This window comes from Cynocephalus volans, chromosome 7 (genome assembly GCF_027409185.1).
Source record: "Cynocephalus volans isolate mCynVol1 chromosome 7, mCynVol1.pri, whole genome shotgun sequence".
Lineage (NCBI taxonomy): Eukaryota > Metazoa > Chordata > Mammalia > Dermoptera > Cynocephalidae > Cynocephalus > Cynocephalus volans.
Window position 1 is genome coordinate 73496028 of NC_084466.1, and position 22704 is coordinate 73518731.

General features: G+C 38.2%; 1 protein-coding gene across 1 annotated transcript; it reads right to left on the minus strand.

Annotated features, from left to right (window-relative positions):
• Nucleotides 1-8837: 8837 nt before the first annotated feature.
• Nucleotides 8838-19379, minus strand: RFXAP (regulatory factor X associated protein). The gene is made up of 4 exons (XM_063101544.1): nucleotides 19325-19379; nucleotides 18522-19213; nucleotides 12320-12430; nucleotides 8838-10283 (listed from the first exon to the last, which is right to left on the minus strand). Exons 1-4 carry the CDS (start codon nucleotides 19377-19379, stop codon nucleotides 10173-10175), a joined length of 969 nt encoding a protein of 322 aa, XP_062957614.1. The 3' UTR covers nucleotides 8838-10172.
• Nucleotides 19380-22704: the final 3325 nt, after the last annotated feature.

The window sequence follows — 22704 nt, forward strand, 5'->3', positions numbered from 1 at the left end:
CTCAGGTGTTTGGAATGTTTATAAAACTTTGCCTTTTGTTCATCAAGAGGTCTCAGGTAAGAGCCGCTTATCACAAAATACAGGCATATCTATTTGCCTACAGTTTATTTTATGGTTGCTACTCTGGTTCTGATCGGTATCCTGGTTCAATCTGCTGCACCTGCACGTCATCTGTTTAAGAGATGTCTGTTCAAAATCCGTAGTTCCCCCTCCCAGATCATGTGGGAAGTCTTGCCATTTTGGTTGCTAGAAATAAACCCATCGATTCCTGCCTCCTATTATTAACACCTATTATTAACACTAATATAACTCGTATTACATTTCCCAGCAAGGGCACAGTGTAGGCAGTAAGGCAGCACTGGTGTCTGAGGGCACTGCTGCTCCTGCCACTTCTGCACTTGGCAGTCGCCACAGCAGTCGCAGCATCCAGCCTTCCACATGCAGCTCGGGAAGCACTCAGGGGCAGGTGTTCTGCCACTCAGAAAGCACCTAGCCTTCCTCTCCAAACTGGGCACCTGAGAGTTGCTTTGAGTGTCTCAATTCTAAGTTCTTGTTGCCCTTCAGAATGGGCAGTGCCTGGCCTGCGCAGGAGCTGCAGTCACTATCTGATTGCTAACAAAGCAGGAAGTGTCTGGGAAAGTGAGATATTGGTGGACTTTATGCCTCATTTAAAGGCAGCAAATGTCTAGGACTAGTGAGCAAAGGACAATTGATTTTTTGCTGCTGGCACTAAACAGGTGAGCAAGAGACAGAAGAGACATAGGAAACATGGTAACATATCATTTGGGCCTAAGGGAGAGGAAGGGTCCCCATCTAAGAGAGGACTGCTTCACTTCTCTTGGACAGGCATTTCCCAGGCCACAAGAGTCCACTTACTAGCATAAGAGGCAGGTGTATATGTCATGATGGATAGTTAGAAAGAAAAGGCCAGGGTTCCAAGTAAAAGAAGCCTGGAAGCAAGGGTCTCTGAGCACTATCCTGCTAAAAGCCAACTTGAGTTTCCATACTAGCAGGCAGTTTTGGGTGATGTTAGAAAAATACTGATCTCTCTAATCCTCAGGTTCACTTACATTCTGAAAGAAAACTATGCTCTTACAATTACCCTCCCCACCCCTCCACAGATGTCTGCAGATGATTCTAATCAACATGATGGTGAAGCGCAGATATTCACATATAGTTTAATATGATATAATTATATCACCATAATAAACATCAAGAAATTATTCTGCAAATATTTAATATTAATTAATATATTACTATTAATATATCCTCTGCTTATTAGATTTCCAAAGGCAACCAGTAAAAAATCTTATTAGTGCTGACTGTGGTCTCCAATTTGAGAACAGTAAATCATACAAGGTGCAATTATAGGAGGAAAACAAACAGAAAATCCAACTAGTCACAACTCATCTTCTGATTGTTTTCCTCAGCTTTTTGTTTTTGTTTTCATGCTGTGCATATTCTGGGGTCCTCTTAAGCCCAAACTACAAAGAGTTCATGAATATCAGTATCTGTGCTTACTGAATACATCTTAAAAAACACTGTGTGCTTTTATATGTTACTGGGGTAAATCTATGAAGAGGAAATTTTATTTATTTTGCTGCAATAGATGATTTTAAAAAGTTCATCTCCAATATTTTTGAATAATACAGACGATTACTTGAAGGCTGGAGTACTATATTAACTATTACTTTAGTTAAGGATAACAGGGATATAGCTCATCTCTTAATTGGAAGGTGAGATCAGCTCACCTAATTATTAAACATGTCAAATATGTTTAATTAAAATGTTTTAAAAACATTTATTGGGCTTTAAACTCAATAAAAGCAGTATTTAAATCAGACTTTTTTCTATAGGAGGGCAAGTCTGCTAGACAAATGACAGATTGGCCCATTTTCAAATAAACTGATGTCTGAACACAGGTCCTAACGGATGTACCATCAACAGCATCTGTTGTCATGGTTACAATATTCATTTTCCTAGCTAAGAAAGTTAGAAACTAACTAAAGAAAGTTAGAGACTGAGGCAGTAACAATGATAAGAACAAAAATAAAATGTCCATGTCCATTAGTTACACAAAACAATTAAGACTATTTGACAATACCCATATTAATTATATTTTCTAATTCTAGAAAGAGAAACAGGAAATTATAAATCCGCAATCATTTAAAAGATCCCCAATTGAGACCTTTTGAACTAAGACTGGAAACCCAGAAGCCAAAAAAGAAATGTTACATATATTGAAACATACAAAAATTAAAATAGTTTATGACAAGAGAAACCATAAAAAAAAAAATAGACAAATTTTAGATGTGGAATAAATAGATAAAAATCACAGAGGGCTAATTTTCATAATACCAACCAGACTTTTGCACACTGAGTGAAAAAGGGGAGCCCAATGGAAAAATAGACAGTAGATGTGAGCAGGCAATTGACAGAAAAGCAGATCTAAACAGCCAACAAGCACGTGAAAAGATGCTCTAATATACCAGTATTCTGGGAAATACTAATAAATATAACAATGAGCACCACACATCTATCAGAAAGGCAAGAGCTAAGAACACTAACTCCTACTGCTGGCAGAGATGTGAGGAAGATAAATTCTCCCTCATTGCTGGTAAATGTGAAATGTTACAGCTTTTTGGGGGAAAAGGAATATAATAACATCTACTTAAAGGAAACATATAAATCCCTCCATTCAGCAATCCCACTTCTGAGAGTCTATCCCAAAGCCATAAAACTACCGATACTTACCGGTACCTAAGGACACATTACAAAGATGTTTGCTACAGCATTGTTCCTAGTGGCAGAAAACCAAAAACCAAGTGAGTGCCTATCAACAGTGGAATGACTGAATAAATGAGGATACATTCACATGAGATGCTTGCTCTGCAGCTATCTAAAGAAATAACAGAGCTATACAAATGACTCAGAGGGAATTCTATATAGTACTGGTGCAATGAAAAAAGCAATATACTGACAAGTGCGCAATATGCCTGAATTTTTATGTTAACAGTGACAATTCTAAATGTGTATTTATGTGATTATATATAATTATATGAGCATGGGGGGGAAAAGATAGAATACCTCCTGGGTTGTTGACAAAGGTTACCTGGAAATTGGGCACTGCACAGAAGACAGAGTGAGGGAACCAATAAAAGGAACAAAAGGAGGGAAAACCTAAACCAAAACCCCCTAAGTATATACAGTATGATTATATTAATATATTTATAAAAATTATGTGTGTGCATACAGAAATTTTTATTTTACAACATTTAATTAGCATGTATTGAAGTACCTACTGCATTAGAAACTAGGTGCATGAAAGTGTTGGCTGTTATTTTAGCAACAACATTATATTGTGGAAAGAGCATCATTTTTGGAGATGGAAGATTTAGGTTCAAATCTTGGCACTGCCTCTAAAGTGAGATTTGTTTTCTGAGTCCTTTTCTTCATCTAAAAACAGGGACAATAATACTTGCTGTATTAGTCCATTGCTGTTGCTTATAACAAAATACACAGAACCGGGTAATTTATAAGAAAACCAGCTATATTGCTTACAGTTTCTGAGGTTGGGAAGTCTAAAGTCAAGGGAACATCATATCCGGTGAGGGTCTTTGTGGTGGTGATGGTGACGGCAGAGTATCACATTGCAAAAATGGTGGAGCAGAGAGAGCAGAAACTAACCTCCTCATTCACTCTCTTTTTAAAGCCCTCAGAACCACACCCATGACCACCATTTTTAATCATTCATTATGGCACGGTCCTACCATCTAATCACCTCTCCAACACCCCACCTTTCAATTAACATAATAGGATCTCCCACCCTCAACAGTTACAGTGAGGATCAAGTTTTGGGGGGACACTCAACCCAAGGCACTTGCTTTGCCATGCTCTGAGATTCAGATAAAGTAGCACATATGAAAAACTTTCTAAAGTAATATAGTTAGGGTTAAAATAAAATTTATTTTTTAACACATTCTTAAAATCAAGGCTTAATTTGTACAAAGGCTTTATTCTTACGGCCCAATGATAGTGCACCCACTGCCAGAATGTAAGGGGAATATTCAAACTGAACTGGCCTCACTGTGACGAATGCTTACAACAGTGTGCAGTATGTAAGTTGGAATCAGAGGGCCTGGATTTAACTCCAACAGCTGTGCAAACTTGTGGAAGCAAGTGATTTAACCTTTGCAAGTCTGCTTCTAGATTTATAAAATAATTGTTGTACATGCATTGTGGGATTGTTGTGGAGAGCAAGGAAGCATGCAGAATTGTTTTGAAAACTATGAAGTGCTAGAAAATGTATATGATTTAATTATATTGCCTTTAGATTCTACTTTATTCTTGCACCTCCAGTAGGGAAGTATATATTTTGTACCTAAGGAGAGATTGTAAGAAACTCCAGGGGAAAATCTCACTACTAATAAGTGCCACATATATGTAAATAAAGATTTACTGGTAAAAACATGTATTTTTCTACAAACCAAAATAAAGAGCAAAGGGATAATAACTGTAAGCATAGTTGTCTATTCTTCTCAATTTCTAACACGACTTTTTAAATTTGTAATAAGAAAAACATTTTTTTTTTTTTTGACTGGTAAGGGGATCGTAACCCTTGGCTTGGTGTTGCCCGCACCGCGGATCAGCCAGTGAGCGCACCGGCCATCCCTATATAGGATCCGAACTGGCGGCCTCAGCGCTCCCAGCGCCGCACTCTCCCGAGTGAGCCACGAGTTCGGCCCAGAAAAACATTTTTGAAAAGGTCAGACATTCATAGTAAAATTCAATCAGGATAAGATTATTTCAACAGGATTGTCTTCTGACCACTGAACCCCCCACCCACCTATCCCACATCACCAATGCCCCAATTTTCCTTTATGGAAGCAACTTCCAATTTGTATATCTTTTATATCTTTATATATAATTTTTAATATATATAAAGTCACAATCCTTAGCATATATTAATTGTTTGCATTTGCCTATTCATAATTAAGTGTTTACAGTCTACTTATCATTTTTGGAAAATATGCCTTTGAGAGATACTTCTTTGAGGGCCATCTGGTTAGTTGTCTCCTTTTTCTGTGTTGTAGTTTGGATTAACTGCTCCTGAAGCAAAGTATCTATAGTTTTCTCTTTTTTATTTCATGCCATTTTTTATTGTTTTTGCAGTACTCTAGAGCTGCTGGTTGATGAGCTGAAGTGAATAGCTCTGAGCTTCTCCCTGCAGCGATCCCTGAGTGATTTTCCTGTCATTAAATCCTACAGGCTTGTTTATTCAATTGCTCCGAATCAACCTCTTCACACAGAAGTCTGGGAATGATCTTGTTGCTGGGCATTTCAAATGGCCAAATTTACTGATTTATTGATATACATTTTGTTACATAGTAAAACCTGGGGCAGTCACTAATTTACTGTAATGAGCACTGCTTACCTTATGAGCCCATAGATCCTTAGCTTAAAAAGCTCATGCTCTCTCACTCTTCCTACACTTAAACTACAAAATCATAGAAACCCCCAGTCCCTGTTGGCCTCATTTCCTTTCTGCTCAGCCCGAACTCTGTCTTCTGCTACTGAAGGTGCTCTCTCAGAGCACCTAACATCCTAACATCCTCATCCCCTTCCTCCGCGAAAGGAACCCTAGATCAAGCCTATAATCTATCTTTCCTACTACAAGGGGTGGTTGAGCCCTGTGAAATAGTTTCACATATCTGTAGATTGCCATTAAAAATTCCTGGTTTCTAATAGAACAAGTCTTTAATCCCATTTGTCAATTCTTTTACCTACAGTATGATTTAGGATATAGATTTGGCTGGCTGTAACAACAACAAACATGGTTATAACATCATCATAACCATGGCACAAATAAGATGAGGGTACGTCAAAAGTTCATGGAAAGATTTGGGTTATCGTTCAATTCTTTTTTTTTTTTTTTAAAGGTGACCAGTAAGGGATCTTAACCCTTGACTTGGTGTTGTCAGCACCACGCTCTCCCAAGTGAGCCAACCAGCCACCCCTATATAGGGATCCAAACCCTTGGCCTTGGTGCCATCAGCACCACACTCTCCCAAGTGAGCCACGGGCTGGCCCCTTCAGTTCTACATTTTCCACAAACTTTTTGATGTATCCCGTATATCTCTTTTCTTTCATGTAGGAGCCCAAAGACAGGGCATCCCAGCCTAGTATGGTGGCTTGCCTCCTTGAGGCCATCCAGGGACACAAGTTCCTTCTATCTGGTTGTTCCACCTTCTCCAGTGAATGACCTTCGTTTGGCCCATGGATGATCTGCCGCTTTGTCCACGTTGCAGGCAGCAGGATGAAGACAGAAAGTGGAGCTGCTTGCTCCCTTTTTAAGGGCGCTATCTGGACGGTGCACACATCACTTCTGCTCGCTTCCCACTGGCTAGAATTTATGCAGGTGGCCACACCCAGCTGCAAGGGTGACTGAGAAAATCTAAAAAAAATAACCAAAACCAGTTCTTTCAAAAAAATTGAAGTACAAAATATATACTGACAAGTGCAAAAATCATAAATGCATAGTTTGTTTAACTTTCACTAAAATAATGTGCATGCATAACCAGCCTCTGGGAAAGAAAGAGTTCCACCAGAACACCAAAAGCCTCCTCATGCCTCCTGATAGGTTCCATCCTGCTCCCACTGGTACCTGCTCTTCTCTGTTCTAACAGCAGAGTGTCACCTGCTTTTCTACTTTATATAAGTGGAATCATGCACACATCATTTGTGTCTGGATTCTTTGGCATACGTGAGCATCTGCTATATTGTTGTGTGGCTATATTCCCAACCAAAAATTCTACTACTATGAAAGAAAGGGAAAATAGATATCAGGGGACTATTAGCAGGGTACTGGCTACTAGTCAACTTTGTCACTGACTTTACTGTATCTTCCTAACTTTTCCTTTTCTAAAGCCCTTTATCACCTCCTGCACCCCATATCAACAGATGACTTCTCTCCCAATTTTGCTGGAAAATGGCAAGTGTGAATTCATGATCTTATTACTACAAACACACCATATCTATATTTATTGTATCTCCTTTCCTCTAGCCTCAAATGAACAGGCACAGCATCACTTTTGCCATATTTTGTTAGAGCAGTTATAAGGCTTGCCCAGATTTCAATGGGGGTGGAAAAAGAAAATCTAGATCTCATTGGGCCACACTGCATAAGAGCAGGTGGGGTAGGTGATACTGTGCAGCATGTTTGAAAAGTACAGTCTGTCATGCCTAGCTTGAAAGCACTTGCACAGCTTTTTAAAATCATAGTACAGTCATGCACCACATTAACGATGTTTTGTTCAATGACAGACTGCATATATGGTGGTGGTCCCATAAGACTATAATGGCTATACCATATAGCCTAGGTGGTAGGCTATACCACCTAGGTTAGTGTAAGTACACTCTATTATGTTCGCACAATAACCAAATCACCTAATGATGCGTTCTCAGGACATATCCCTGTCATTAAGTGACACATGACTATAATCATACATAGAACTATGAGATATAAATATAAGCCATGAAATTTTGGGGTGATTTCTTCTACAACAATAAATAACTCTAACATCTATGTTTATCAATTACCTACTGTCACAAGAATGCTACATAACAAACCACCCCAAGACTCTGTGGCTTACAATCATAAGCACTGATTATTGCTTACAAGTCTACCGGTCAACTGGGTGGTTCTGCAAACCGGGCCAGGCTTGGCTGATTTTGGTTGGTATCAAATATATCTGCAGTCAGCAGTCAGGTTGGCCGGGAGATAGCTCGTCTAGCATAGCTTCATTCACGTGTCTGCCTGTTTGCTGGCTATTACCTGGTATCAACAGAGATGACTGGGGCCGAGCCGTGGCGCACTCGGTAGAGTGCTGCGCTGGGAGCGCGGCGACGCTCCTGCCGTGGGTTCGGATCCTATATAGGAATGACCGGTGCACTCACTGGCTGAGTGCCAGTCACGAAAAAACGACAAAAAAAAAAAAAAAAACAGAGATGACTGAACCACATGTCTCTTGTTATCCAGCAGGCTAGGGGGGGCTTATTACCATGGCAGCTAAGTAGGATTCTAAAAAAAACAAGTGAAAATGTTCCCAAACCTTCATATGTCTACTCAGGGCTGGCATCCTGCTATGTCCTCTGCATTCAATTGACCAAAACAAGTCACAAGGCCATTCCTCCAAATTTAAGTGTTGGTAAATAAAGTCAAGCTTAAGGGGTATGTGAAGCTGCCAAGTCACATGGCAAATGTCACGGGTCCATGAAGAGGTGAAAAATTGGAGAGACACTGCAATTTATGTACCCCAAATAAGTAAAAACCCTGTTGCTTTATTGATAGTTTTATAAAGTAAAAAAGTTTCTGAAGTGGCAGACAATAATTAAATTGTGTTGAATAACTGTCTTATTCCTATCCAAATTCATGAATGGGTAGCTACCTTATTCTAAAAAATATCCTGAGGAAAAGATGCTGAACCTCTCAATTATCCACTATACAGTTTGGCCACTATTAATCATCACAAAGTTCTTATATAAATTCAGTCCCTTTTCTTTTCATTCATCTCTCACCAGCCTATTACTTTCCCTCCTTTCCTATTTCTCTTTTTCCATCTGAAGAAGGATAACTGATTTTTTTTTTTGCCATGAAAGTTAACTTAAGCTCTCAGGATTCAATAAAGCTCCCAGCACCATAAGTGTGAGAACAACTTAACAGTTAATGACAAGTAGTAAATGAATTCCTCTGCATCCAATGAGAAGCAACTGAAGAATAGAATAAAGAAATCAGAAAACTCAAAGATCAACAACTGGACTTTAATGAACAATTTTGGTAAAAGCGTTTTTGCACAGATATGTAGGTGTAAAATACACACAAAAAATTAACAAAAACATTCTTTCTCTCCATAAGTACTTCTCAGAATAGCCATGACTAAGTTTAACCTCATAAATACTTCAGAACTTAAAAACAAAACAACTAACCAATTTAAACTTGAGACACCTACATTTATTAATCTTAACATTGAATAAATGCTCTTTACATTTGATTTGTTTCCCTTATTGGTAGGTTTGCCTTTTTAAAGTATTCCTAGGAGAAAACACAAGTAAAAAATTATCCAGATTACCCATCACTCTTGAACATTATTTAGGAATAACACAGTCTTAATTTAATTTTGAAAAACAATGACAAAATGCTGGAGTGTTTCTCTTATTTTGGGGATCTCCTTTTTGAAAAGGATCTCTTTTTCATATTCTTTAATTAAAATGAGTATAAGAAAAATAACTTTGTCCTGGCATTGGTAGGTTGGGATCTATACTGTTCACAAATTCAACACATGAAAGTATCTGCTGTAAAAAAAATCAACACTAATACTCAACATGAAATACAGAAGCCAACTTTAGAAGATGCATTCATTTAGTGTACTTAGCTAATCCCTCTCTTAGGTTTTACCAGCACATCTGTGAAAAGAGATGCACATCCTAATTTCATAGATAGTAAACAGTGACCACTTTCCTTACAGACATAAGATATGCTTACCTCTTTGACAGCTCCCACCTTAACTGCAAAGAAAGGTTATTAGGAGAATCCAATTCTAGGTGCCCCGACTATGTGATACCACCACAAGTAGCTATCAGTGTTTCTTAAGAGGAGTATTATTGGCATTGTGGATAAGATAATCCGTAGCTGTGTGGGACTATCCCAGACACTGCAGAACACTTAGCATTCCTGGCCAACTCACTAAAAACAAGCAGTTTTCAAGGTCATTATGACAACCAAAGACATAGCCCTACATTTTCAACTGCTCTTTGATGAGAACCACTGAGCTAGATGATTCAAGATTAATATCTATTAACTTCATGACTTCCATAGAAAGTAACTGCTCCATTACCTTCAGTAACAATGACTGAAGAGGAAGATATTTTAAGAAAACACCGTAATTAAATGTTATTTTGGAAAGATGAGCTGCTTTCTTCAAACTCATGGTGATCTGAAAGGATTAGATGCACAAAGTGCAATACTTATTTATCCCCAAATGCACACATACATTTACAGGAAAATGTTTATATTCTACTGGCATATCTTACCCCCTTTATCTTTCTTTAGTATAAAAATATGTTCATCTATTACAATAAGATAAAAAACATGTAGATGTTCTTGATACATTCCCTCACACCGATGCTCCTGGAAACTGCTGCTGTCTTTGCTCCAAAACTTGCTGATTTAACAGTTGTTGCTGTTTCTGTAAAAACTGCACTACTTCTGGACTTCTTAGTAATGACTTAAAAAGAAAAAAAAAGTATTATTAATAGCATTATTCTTATGTGATTAGACTATGTTCATGCTATGGTATTAGTGACGTGACCCTATACAAGACACAATATGCTTAGAAAGCAAAACATGCCTGAACTGAATTCACTTTTGCATCTGATGCACTGCAATTAAGCTGCAAACTAATGATCAAACTTGAGGTCATCTACCAAAATACTAAAACCTAAATATAACAGGTGAAGCTTGATTTTATTGGTGACTTTACACACAGAGGAAATGCTTTCTGTGATATGCCAGCAAATATTTTCTCTTGAAACATATGAGAACAAATAGCCAAGAACAGCAGCGGCTCAAGATTAGAGCAAGAAAAAAAAAAAAAAAAAAAAAGGAAATGAAAGGGAGCCACAAGTGAAATTGGCAGTTAAATGCTGGTTTGAAAATACATGTAAACTAGTGCTGGAATTCAGGTTTTTCTCATTAGCTGACTAAGTCTTCATGAAGAAGTTAAAAATTATTTATGTGTGTGTGCATATGTACACAGGTATATATATAAATAGAAGTAATTAGCACATTACCAAAATTTCAGAAAGAATACAATCACTCTAAAACAACCAATAGTTTTGTACACTTACAATTTTTAAATATGGTTGTAACCATATAACAAATATAATAGACTATGGTTAACATGTTTTTATTATAATAAAATACTTATATAGATTGATAAAGAAAAAAACCTTGGCCCCAATAAGTTGAAAAAGATAACCCAAATAAAGTAGAAACACTACCATTAAATACTGATTTAAATATTATATATATAATATTATAGTACATTTCTATTTATTAAATAACTTTGTTTAAAAATTGTAAAGACTTCCCAACCTTCTATTAAGTAAATGTACAATAATCTACTTAGCTTATGAGACATTTAGGTTGTTTCAACTACTATTTTACTATTTATGATAAATACATTTCTGGCAATATCTTTATGCTTAACTTTTTCCATATTTAGAATTTACTTTCTGTGAATGTCTTCACATTAAGTGTGATTTCTGAGTCAAAAGAGAAGACCATTTTAATGACTCCTGACACATACTGCCCAACTTCTCTCTAAAAGTGCTGTACCAATAGATGACACCATCCACAGAATGAGACTGCCATTTCACGGAACCGTCAACATCACTGTGAGTAATCATTTAAATAATTTTCACTTACTAAAGGTTATTGTGTATTGTGTCATGTTTACTGCTATTGGATACCTTTCCATATCACGTAATGGTAGTATTTCTGCTTTTTTTTCTGTTTATATCTTTTGCAATGTATTGAGGCCAAAGTTTTTCTCTCATCAAATCATATGAACGTTTTATATAATAAAAACATCAACCATATTAACCATCCTCTTTTATATTTGTTGCGAATATTTTTCATACATTATTTTGCGTGACTATCTCATTCATTTTTACGTAGTCAAATTTATAATATTTTCTTTGTGATTTTATCTATGTCTTTAAAGCTAGAAAATCTCATTCCAGATTAAGATAAAGTTCGAATTCTTTTTATTAAATTTTAAGACTCTATATCAAAATTTATTTTGATGTATAGTGTAATGTGAGGAGCCAAATTCTTTTTTGCCCTCAAATTTAGTATCCATTTATTCTGGTATATATTGAACAATCTCTCCTTTCCTGATTGAGTTCTGATGCCTTCTATCAAATTTATGATAGAGATCCTTATTAAATATTGGTCTAATTATACTTCACCACCCTCAAAGTATTATTCCATAAACCCCAGAATTCAGTACAAGGAGAGTCTTTTTAAAAATCTCATTTTGCTCAGATATCCAAGAGATGGTCATTAAAAAAAATCAGATTAAAAGTATTCCTGCACTACAGGGTTGGGTGAGCACATGTGAGATTCCAGTGTGTACTGGCAAAGAGGCACAATTCAGTTCTGATGACCAGTTTAACAAGTTTTAAAATCTCAAAAATAGCTCCATTTATAACAACTGTGGTTAAGAGATTTGTAACTACTTTACAAAAAGATATTTACCAGTCTTTTTTGATTTAACACTTGTTCTAAAAGAGTAGGTTTTGCAGGACGATCCCCAAAAGATCCTGTTGTTCTTTGTTTAACGATGGAGAGGATGTTATCTGCACTTTCCTGTGATAAACGATAAAAGTACAAATAGGATTAACAGTTAACATAACATAACTATCCATGATTACAGGCACTTCAGTGACGTAATGAATAGTCTGCACTTTTCTTCCTTCTTCTTGCCTAGTCCCTGTCAAACGTTGGGAAAGCCCCTTGTTGTCACAGGCCAGGTGCTGGCTGTTAATTTTATGTAACAATCCTCCTCACCCCCTCTGCCCCCAAGATTTCCAACCCGGGTTCTTCAGTCTCTTGAAGGGTCTCAAAATTAACAGTGGGCAGAGGTGGGGGAAGAAGGGGGGAAAGAATTACTTGTGAGCTATTTCCAATATTACAAAAAATGCTAAGTAGAATTGAACTTTCTCTTCATGTAAAGCTACCCAGGCCAAAACAGTCTCCCTGCTTTCAGATGGAATATATGAACTCAGAGGCAATAATAAATTGCTAATGAGACACTCTAATTGATAGCTTTTTGACTAATTGACAATCAAAAAAACAAATGTGGTGGGGGGGCGGCGCAGTAAAATACTGCTTAAAGAAGCAAGTGATAAATGAATCTCTCAAAATGTGGAAGTCACTAAGAGAACAATGATAAACTGGCTTACACAGGCCAGAAAACACTGGTATGAACAGTCTCCTGTCACCAGTGTAAACAAAACAGGTAATACCTAAAATGATACCATTACCCGGAGACATCATACTCAAACCGTATCAATAGCACTTACTACCAAATATGTATTGTCAGTTACCTGAATCTTAAACACTTTCAATTTTCCTGTCATAACAAAAGTGTTTGGTTAACTGAAACATTCTGACTCTCATAAAACCATGACTCATACTGACCTCATCCAAAAATTCTTACTAAACAAATGTTTTACCATGAAGCCATGCCTTATATGAATTTGATCTCTCTGCTCTTTATTTAGGATATTATCTAAGCTGTCGTTTCTCGTGGCCTTCTCTCTCCTGGCCTCTGAGTTGTCTATGAGAATGTCACCTTTACCCCTTTCATTATAAAAAGTTTACAACCTGATGTTACAAAAATGTTCCATCCTTAAACATTGTAGGCCTCAAAGTGTAAAAACTGTAAAAGAGGATCCTAATAGAGAGGGAAAAAATAAGCTCTTCCTTCTTCCCACTCCATGGTTAACTTTATTTATGGGACTGTTTCGTTTTTATGGGCACAATGCGTGGAACGCTGAAACTGACTTGATGGCACAGCACCCTCAAGCCTCACAACCGCAGACGAAGCACTTTGTAGATTCAGAATGTTAATAAATATGATAGAAGCCTGTAGTAGAAATAACCTTTAGCTATTTAGTCCAAACTTCTACAAATGTTGGAATTCTCTTTTAAAAAATTTTCAACACTTGCTTTTTGTACTAAGGAAATGATCGACTTTGGAAGCACTTCCTTTAGTTCTGAATAGCTCTAACATATAGGTAGCTTTTACTTAAGCTGAAATACATATCCCTTGTGATTTTTGCCTAATAGTCCTAGTTACTTCAGAACTATTCAACATAAATCTACTGGTCATTCCAAATGACAGCCTTTTAGATATTTAATGATAATGATCCCAATCCACACAAGTCAATCCTTTTATCCCTAGTCCCTTTAATGAGTCCCTGATACAGCACAATTCTTACAGACATGGACTAGATATTATGTACACCTCTTCCTTCTTTAATCTTGATTTGTGTAAGAAATACTGATTTTAAATACCATAATTCCTAATCTTGCTTCTCATACCATGGCAGAATATACCCACCATTACCTACCAGACCTACTATGATCATCTCCTAGAAAGTCTCAAAATCTACAGGCCCTCAACTTTAATTAGCTCCATCAGAGTAGAATTCCCTGTCACTCCCTAATTAGAAAACTTCATTTAAAGACTCCAAACCAAAATCCTAGAGCCTGGCTTTCAATACCATACAAAAATTGGCTTCAACTTGTCTTTCCAAATTTATCTCTCATGAATTTTCCATACAAGTATTCCATTTTTATCTGGAATAGTCCACTTACTATCTTCACAAAAGTTTCTTCTGTATTCTCACTTCCCTTTCATTACTAAAATGTGCTTCTCTATCCTTTTACCAACCAAAATTCTAGGGAAGCTGTGTACTGTGGGGATAAAAGTGAAGGCTCTAAAATCAAACTGCTTTGCATGGGAGTACTTGCTGACTGTATGACCTAGGCCAAGTTACTAAACCTCTGCCTCAGTTTCCATGTACATAAAACACAGTACCTATCTCATTGCTGACGGGCTGTGAGACTCCATTTACAGCTTACCACAGTGTCTGGCAAATAAGAAATTTAGCTGATTAAGCATAAACTGTTAGCCATTCTTTCTGGCTTATTCCAAGTTAAATTTCCTTTGCAAAGCCTTTCCAGAACATGTCAGCCTACAAGATCTGTTCTTCTCTGAACTACTAAAACAGTACTATATAGTTAGCCTTTATTATATCCTGACTGGCACTGTTAGTCATTTTCTTTACACTTAGTTCAAAAGATAAAAACTTATAGCTCTTATAATCTCCTCAGAACTGGTAAAGTGTCCCACAATGTAAGACAAATAGTATAGCAGGTTATTACTTATTGCTTATAACAATTAATTCTCTTCCCTAAAAAATCATGCAAATTATTTCAAAATAGTAAAATTATTAAAGTTCTTTTCATGTGGGGGGTGATGGAGAGGGAGACTCTAATTCAGTATCTGCCTTTTGTACATTTTCCTCAAACTGTAGATATATGTGGTGTGTGATTAAAAAAAAAAAAAAAGTAGCCACAGGTAAAATACTTCTTTCTTAAAAGATTATCTCTCTCAAGAATTCTGAAATGAATAGGTACCTTTGAAACATCCTGAGGGACAAACCTGATCACCTTTACTAATTTTCATACTGTACTGAGACGTTTATTTCCATAAATCTTGTAATCCAAGATTTGCTAAAATGTATTACAGTCATGTGCCACATAATGCAATGTGGTCAACCATGGACCGCATATATCACGGCGGTCCATAAGATTATATGGAGCTGAAAGATACCTGTCTTGTAGTGACATCACAGTGTAATCTCACATCACAATGCATTTTTCTCATGTTTGCAGTAATGCTGGTACAAAGAAACCTATTGCACTGCCAATCATGTGAAAGAATAGCATAGCCAAGCACAGAACTGCATGTCCTTACTTATAAGTGGGAGAAGAAAAGAAAAGGAAGGAAAGAAAGAAAGAAGGAACGAAGGAAGGGAAGAAAGAAAGGACAATCACAATAATATGCTGAACTTTCAAAAGAAGAGCTCAGAACTGAGGTAACCAGATGTGGGAAAGGGGGAGGGTGGTAAAGGAGGAATTGGTAAAGGGTTCAAGAAATCAATTAAATTGTGTAACACTCAATATACTAATTATCCTGATTTGGACATAACATATTGCACACAGGTATTGATATTCAGTGCTGTACCCCACAGATATGTACAATTACGTTCCAATAATTAATAAATACAAAAATTAAAAACATTGAATATAAAAAATAAAAACAGTAAAGAAACTGTGCAAAGAAAAAACTAATGTATTATAATTTGAAAATATATGTATTTTATCAATAGACTTTTAGTACTCAAAAAAAAGTATAGTACATACAATTATATACAGTACATAATAATAATGGTAATAAATGATTCTATTATTGGTTTATGTATTTACTACACTTTTTATCGTTATTTTAGAGTACACTTCTTCTACTTATTTTTTTTTTAAAGTTAACTGTAAAATAGCATCTGGTAGGTCCTTAAGGGGGTATTCTAGGAGGCACTGTAATCACAGGAGATGACAGTTCCATGCATGTTATTGCCCCTGAAGACCTTCCAGGGGGACAAGATGTGGAGGTGGAAGACAGTGATACTGATTACATGACCCTGTGTAGGCCTAGGCTAATTTGTGTATTTGTGACTTCGCTTTTTAAAAAAAGTTGAAAGAGTAAAAATAAATAAATTTTGAAATGGAAAAAATTTTATAGAATAAGGATTAAAGAAAGAATATTTTTGTTACAGCTGTACAATGTGTTTGTGTTTTAAGCTAAGTATTATTACAAAAGAGTCAAAAAGTTTTCAAAAAATTCAAAAGTTTATAAAGTAAAAAAAGTTACAGTAAACTAATGTTAATTTATTATGGAAAAAAAGAAAAAAATTTTAGTAAATGTAGTGTAGCCTAAGTGTATAGTGTTTATAAGGTCTGCAGTAGTGTGCAGTAATGTCCTAGACCTTCACACTCATCACTCACTCGCTGACTCACCCAGAGCAATTTCCAGTCCTGCAAGCTCCATTCATGTAAGTGCCCTATATGGGTGTACAGCTTTTTATCTCTTATAGTATATTTTTACTATAGCTTTTCTATGTTTAGGTATGTTTGTTTAGATATACATATACTTACCATCATGTTACAGTTGCCTACAGTGTTTAGTACAGGTTTGCAGCCAAAAAGCAATAAGCTTGCATAAACTCTATGACTCTACAACAAAATCAACTAACAATGCTTTTCTCAGAATGTATCCCTGTCATTAAGCAATGCATGACTGTATGAGGGTACTTCAAAAAGTTCATGGAAAAATAAAATTAAAAGATAATACTTCTATGAACTTTTTGAAAATCCCTCATAGTTTACAAGGATATGGATGAAGGGGTTCTTGACCTAAGGTTAGAGGAGTTCCAAACCTCTGAATTAATGTATACAAAATTAAACACCTACATATGTGCATTTTTCTAGGAAGAGTATTAGACTTAATCAGATTCTCAAAGGAGTCCTTTTACTCCCAATAGATTAAGATTCAATGGGATAAAAGGGAAAGAGAATTCATTCCATACCCTAACCAGTATAAACTAAGTGTGACATGTTGGTGACGGTAGATTTTTAGAAATATTTAGAACTCTACATTTGTAAACAATTACAAAATCTAAAATTTTACCAATGGAGTAGTTAAGTTCAGCCTGAAAATAAAAAATTTAGACTTTCAGAATACATCATAGAACAGTTTTCAGGTTGAAAAATTATTTTCTGGATCACTTTTAACAGAATTCAGTTTTTCTCTGCACTGAGGGACTAAAGCTCACACAAGAGGAAATACCTGCTTATCTGTAACAACCTCAAAGTATACTGCCAACAATGACAATAATAATAGCCAAGATATATTGACTCTTACTCTGTTGGACACTGTGTTAACACTCAGTATGAAATATCTCACATATTCACAGCAACACTATGAAGGAGGTACCATTTTAATGCCCACTTTACAGATGAAGATGAGGCTTGAGAGTTTAACAACCTGTTCAAGGCCACACAGCCACCAAATGAGGAAGTGGGAATTTGCAGCCAGAAGTCCAATCCCAGAGCACTGGATTTAACCTTCAACACAGTTCAAATCAAACAATCCAAAAGTCTTCTAAGACTTACACCCCATTATCATTCAATTTTTTTCCCCCTTAGTGGTACTAAGAAAAGGGGTAGTGAGAACAGGGTACTGAGAACATGGTACTAAGGACTGAGGAACTGTAGAAACGACTGTAAGTACAGGGCACTAAGTACAGGGGTACTGCAAACAGTCTGAGAACAGCGGTAATAAGAACAGGGTACTAAGAATACGGTTAAGTGAGAACTGGACGCCAAAAACAGAGTAGTAAAGTACGACAGTATTAAGAATAGAAATATTGAACTGAGAATAGAGTACTGAAAACAGGAAGAGATTACTTTCTCCAAACTACCAACTTGATCTAGGTTCCTAAGTCTCGTCCCTTAGCGGTGAACCAGATCAATCATTTACTTTCTGTCCTTCCAGCCCATATCCCAGATCTTTGAAATGACAGCTGTCGTGTGTCACATTATTTTCACTGAAATTTATTCACCTATCACATGGGTGCAGCAGACTTGTTAAGGCACACGTTCGCATGAACTTTGACTTAGGGCCGGTACTCATTACCTCTCAGCCACTAGCCCCGCCACGGCAACCCCGCCCCTTGGAGAGGGGATGGGCAGGCCCTGGAAATGAGATTTGCAGCAAGATGGGGTTTCTTCTTCCACCTCCCACCCCCCAAGGCTTAAGGTTTGCTACCTCCAGCTTGACATTTCCCGCGCTGCCGGCCGAGGAGGCCCCAGCACAGTTCAGGGCCTGGTCGCTCTTCTTCTTTTTGTACTTGTCCTTGTACATCTTGTTGCGGTGTTTCTTGCACATCCACGGCTTGCGCTGCTTGGCCACCTGGCTCGTGGTCTCGCTGCAGCCCTCGTAGGTGCAGGTCTTGCTCATGCTGCCCCCGCCGGCGCCCCGCCTGCGGGCTCCCCCGCCGCCGCCCTCGCCCCCCGAGTGGGTCTCCTCGTCCTCCAGATCCTCCAAACTCGCCGTGCTCTCGCCTCCCCCCGGGGGGTCTGAAGTGTCCAACAGGTCCGCTTCGTCCTCCCCCGCCTCCTCCTCGCCATCCCCCGCCACTTCGCACAAGTACCCAACGGGCTTGCCCGCCCCGATGCTGCCCCCCAGGGCCGGGGCCTGCCTCAGGACGCCCTCGGCCGCAGCGTCGTCCTGCCCCGCACAGGGGTGCATCACCAGCAGCGTGAACTGCGAGGCCGGGGCCGCCACAGGAGCCTGAGCTGCAGCAGGGGCGAGGGCCCCGGGGCGGGGCACGCCGCCGGCGGCGCCAGGCCCCGTGCCCTCGGCGACACTCTGCACCTCCGTGCTGCTGAGACTTGGCCGGGGTCCACGACCCCAGACCTCCAGCGCTGCAGGCCCAACGGCACTTCGCAAACCGAGGACTCAGGACACGCGAGATGCAAAGGCTCCGGCCCCGCTAAGGCGCCCCGATTGCGCCTGCGCAGTCGCAGCCCGCGCGTCAGCGTCCGGACGCCCACGGACTCTCAGGGAACCTGGCTTTTCTGAGGGGCGGGGCTGAGCGCAAGCTCGGCGGGACTGACTGCGCATGTGCGGCTCCAGCCCTCTCGGCCACCGCGGCAGACGCCGCTTCCGTGTGGGTCGCTGTGCTGTGGTTGAAGGCTTGCGATGCTTTGCAAGGCAACGCTTTTTTGCCTAACCCTACTCTGTCTGAACGTTTCAAAGCACTTTTCTATTGGAATTCTATTATGTAAATTAAGATCGTTCCTGAGGAATCTTGTGACTTGTGGCCTTCGGACGCTGATATTAATGCTATTTCTCCTCGAACTGCGAGATTTGAAGCTGGCTGTCGTGGTGTCAAAGCTTGGCTTCGCTGGTTGACAGTCGATGAAGGCGGAGACGGCTTATTTGAAAATAATGTAGTGGAGACGGAGTGGCCCAGACCTTTGGCCAAGGTGTATTTATGTTGAGGTATAAATGATTTACCATTAATAAATTTGAGAGAAACTCTTGGAAATTTGTTTGATTTTTAATACTTGTCCTTTGCTGTCACCTCTAAGGTGAGTCTTAAATAACATTTTCATTGAACTTTGAAAATATGCGAAAAGAAACACTGAATGACAAGCTTTAAAAAAAAAAAAAAAAGAATGCTGTATTATTTCTACCAGTTACTGGTCATTAAATCTTGACTTGGTCAAATCTCAGGAGGGGACAGATCCCACCATGTCATGAACAAAACTGCTAAGTAGGTGTCGTTGACTTAAAAAAGAAACTGTGCCCAAATACATATAGCAAGGATTTACTCAGCCAATATGGTCATTGCAACCAGGAACACACTGGATAAGGTAGCCCTGAAAAACGTGTTCCAAAGAGGGCCAGCAGAGCTTAACATTTTATTATCACAAGGAGGGGCAAAGGTCAAAGAAGAGAGAAAGACAGCTCCTCCTAACTATTTCATCAGGTTTTCTGTTGGTTGTAGGTGACATACAGATTTGGGATTGTTACTAAGTTGCATCCCACATGCAGGGATCTAGAAAGAAGAAATATTCTAGGTAATCTCATGGCTTTCTGGCACCATTATGGCTGCTTCTAAGTAAAATAGTCTTATGATGACATTATCCACGACAAGTGGATTACTGACTTATTCTCAGTCTCCCAAGGCACTATAATTTAGCTGACCTGGTTAGATGCTTTTGGCTATCAACGTTATCTTTCCATTTATTCCTTTCTTTTCGCCTAGTCAAGTTTCCTATTCCACCTATTGGAAAAGAAAGCAACGACTATTTATTCAACAAACGATAAATCCATCCACACACCAAGATGCTTGGGTGTTGATGTGCAGGTAGTTCAGTTACATTCTAAAGAGAAGCACAGTGGAAGGAAGAAGGTTTGGAATTAGACCTGGGTGGCACTGTCCTGTGTGACTAGAGCAAGTTCGTGACAGCCTCTCTGAGCCTCAGTTTCCTCATTCGTAAAACCGGCAGTCAGTGGTTAATGAGCTGGAAAGTTAAATACTGCTATTACTAAAATTCATATAACATAAATGTACAATTAAATTATACTAAAAACAAAAGTTAAAAACTTAAAACTCACCACCTTCTAATTGTTTTACTATGTTTTTCCATTTTCTATGCTCTTAAGGTTATTTACACCTGTCGTATCTGTGTGTGGAAATACTATTTAGTGGTGTGATACTGCACCTCTTCCCAACTGTGCCTCTACATGTCATAGTGATTGCTTGAAATCAGCCAGGATGGGAGTATTTACACCACGGAAATTGTCAAATACTACAAAGCAGGTTTTAACTCACTGTTGATTATCTCTAGATTTAAGAAAGCAATAGTGAAAATGTTAACAAAGATTAAACTTAAAATGTCTCATATCTGCAACTATCACATTGTGAATAGCCTCCCTCCCCCCAGGTCGAGGAAATATTCTTTCAGTATTTAAAAACTACCATGTCATTCAGCAAAGAAGTTGCTTGTATCATTGTAAGTGAAGTGCTGACATACGATTTTGTCTTACTCCTTTATGTAAACAAAAATATCAACCAACATTTATGTCAAAAGTACACTTGTTTGTCAATGATGTAAGTTACTTCTTTGCTAAATTGCATAGAAATAAAGCATTTATTCTCAGCTTGAATTTGTAACACTATTGTTAGCTAAATAATTATAAAAACTGATGGTGATTTTTGCAAGAAATAGCAAGTCACATTGAACTAACGGTGTATGGGATTTACAATACAGAGTATTGTATAGGAAAGGTTTTCAAAAGTTCATGGAAATATTTATATTACCTTTTAATTCTTTTTTTACGCACATTTTTCGAAGTACCCTTGTATTCTATCATTGTTTGTAAACCTTGGGCTAAACATTCTTTATATTACATGGGGACACACTCAGAACCCCAGAATCGATATAAAGATTCTTTTAGGCTGAAGACATTTGAAATTCAACAGATGCAGAAAGAAGCCTTCTTGGAGCTCCTCTTATCTGACTGATGGAGTTTGGACGTGTTGTCCCCTCCAAAACTCATGTGGAAATTTAATCTCCAATGTGGCAGTGTTGGAAACTGCGTCATGGGGGTGGGTCCCTCATGAATGGATTAATGCTCTCCCTGGGGGAGGAGGTGTAGTGAGTGAGTTCTTGCTCTATTAGTTCCCGTGATAGCTGATTGTTTGAAGGAACCTGGCACCTCCTCTCTCTCTCTCTCTCTCTCTCTCTCTCGCTCGCTCGCTTGCTCACTCATTTCCTCTCATCATGTGATCTGCTTGTACCCACTGGCTGCCTGCCACTTTCCACCATGAGCAGAAGCAGCCTGAGGCCCGTGCCAGATGCAGCTGTCCCAGAATAGTAAGCCAAATAATTTTCCTTATAAATTACCCAGTCTCAGGTATTTCTGTTATAGCAACACAAACAGACTAAAACACTGACTAAAAGCAGAAACTCCTGAGAAATGAGGTCTGCTATAAATTCCCTTTAAGGGTTGCTTATACTCACAGGACCAAGAGTAGACCTACCCTAAATTCAGAAGATTAAAATACTACTTAGTCACACCTATATAAAGAAGCTTTATCACAAACTTCCTTATCTTCCTAAAAACCCATTTGTCTTTCCTAAAGAAATCTATTTGTTCTTCTATAGGAACCTTTCCTCCCCTTTGCCTTTTTCCTACTAAGTTAGTTGTATAAGCCCCAAATTCTAACCACTGCTTTGAGTCATTCATTTCTGAGCACTCCCATGTACAAGTAGCTCTTGTAAATAAACTCTTTTTCTCTTGTTAGTCTATCTTTTGTCAGTTTCATTTGCAAGCCCTCAGGAAATAAACCTATGATGGTAGAGGAAAAGATTTTTTCCTCCCCAACAATCAGTCAACTGATTCTAAAAAAATTTACCAGCATACCACTAAAGTC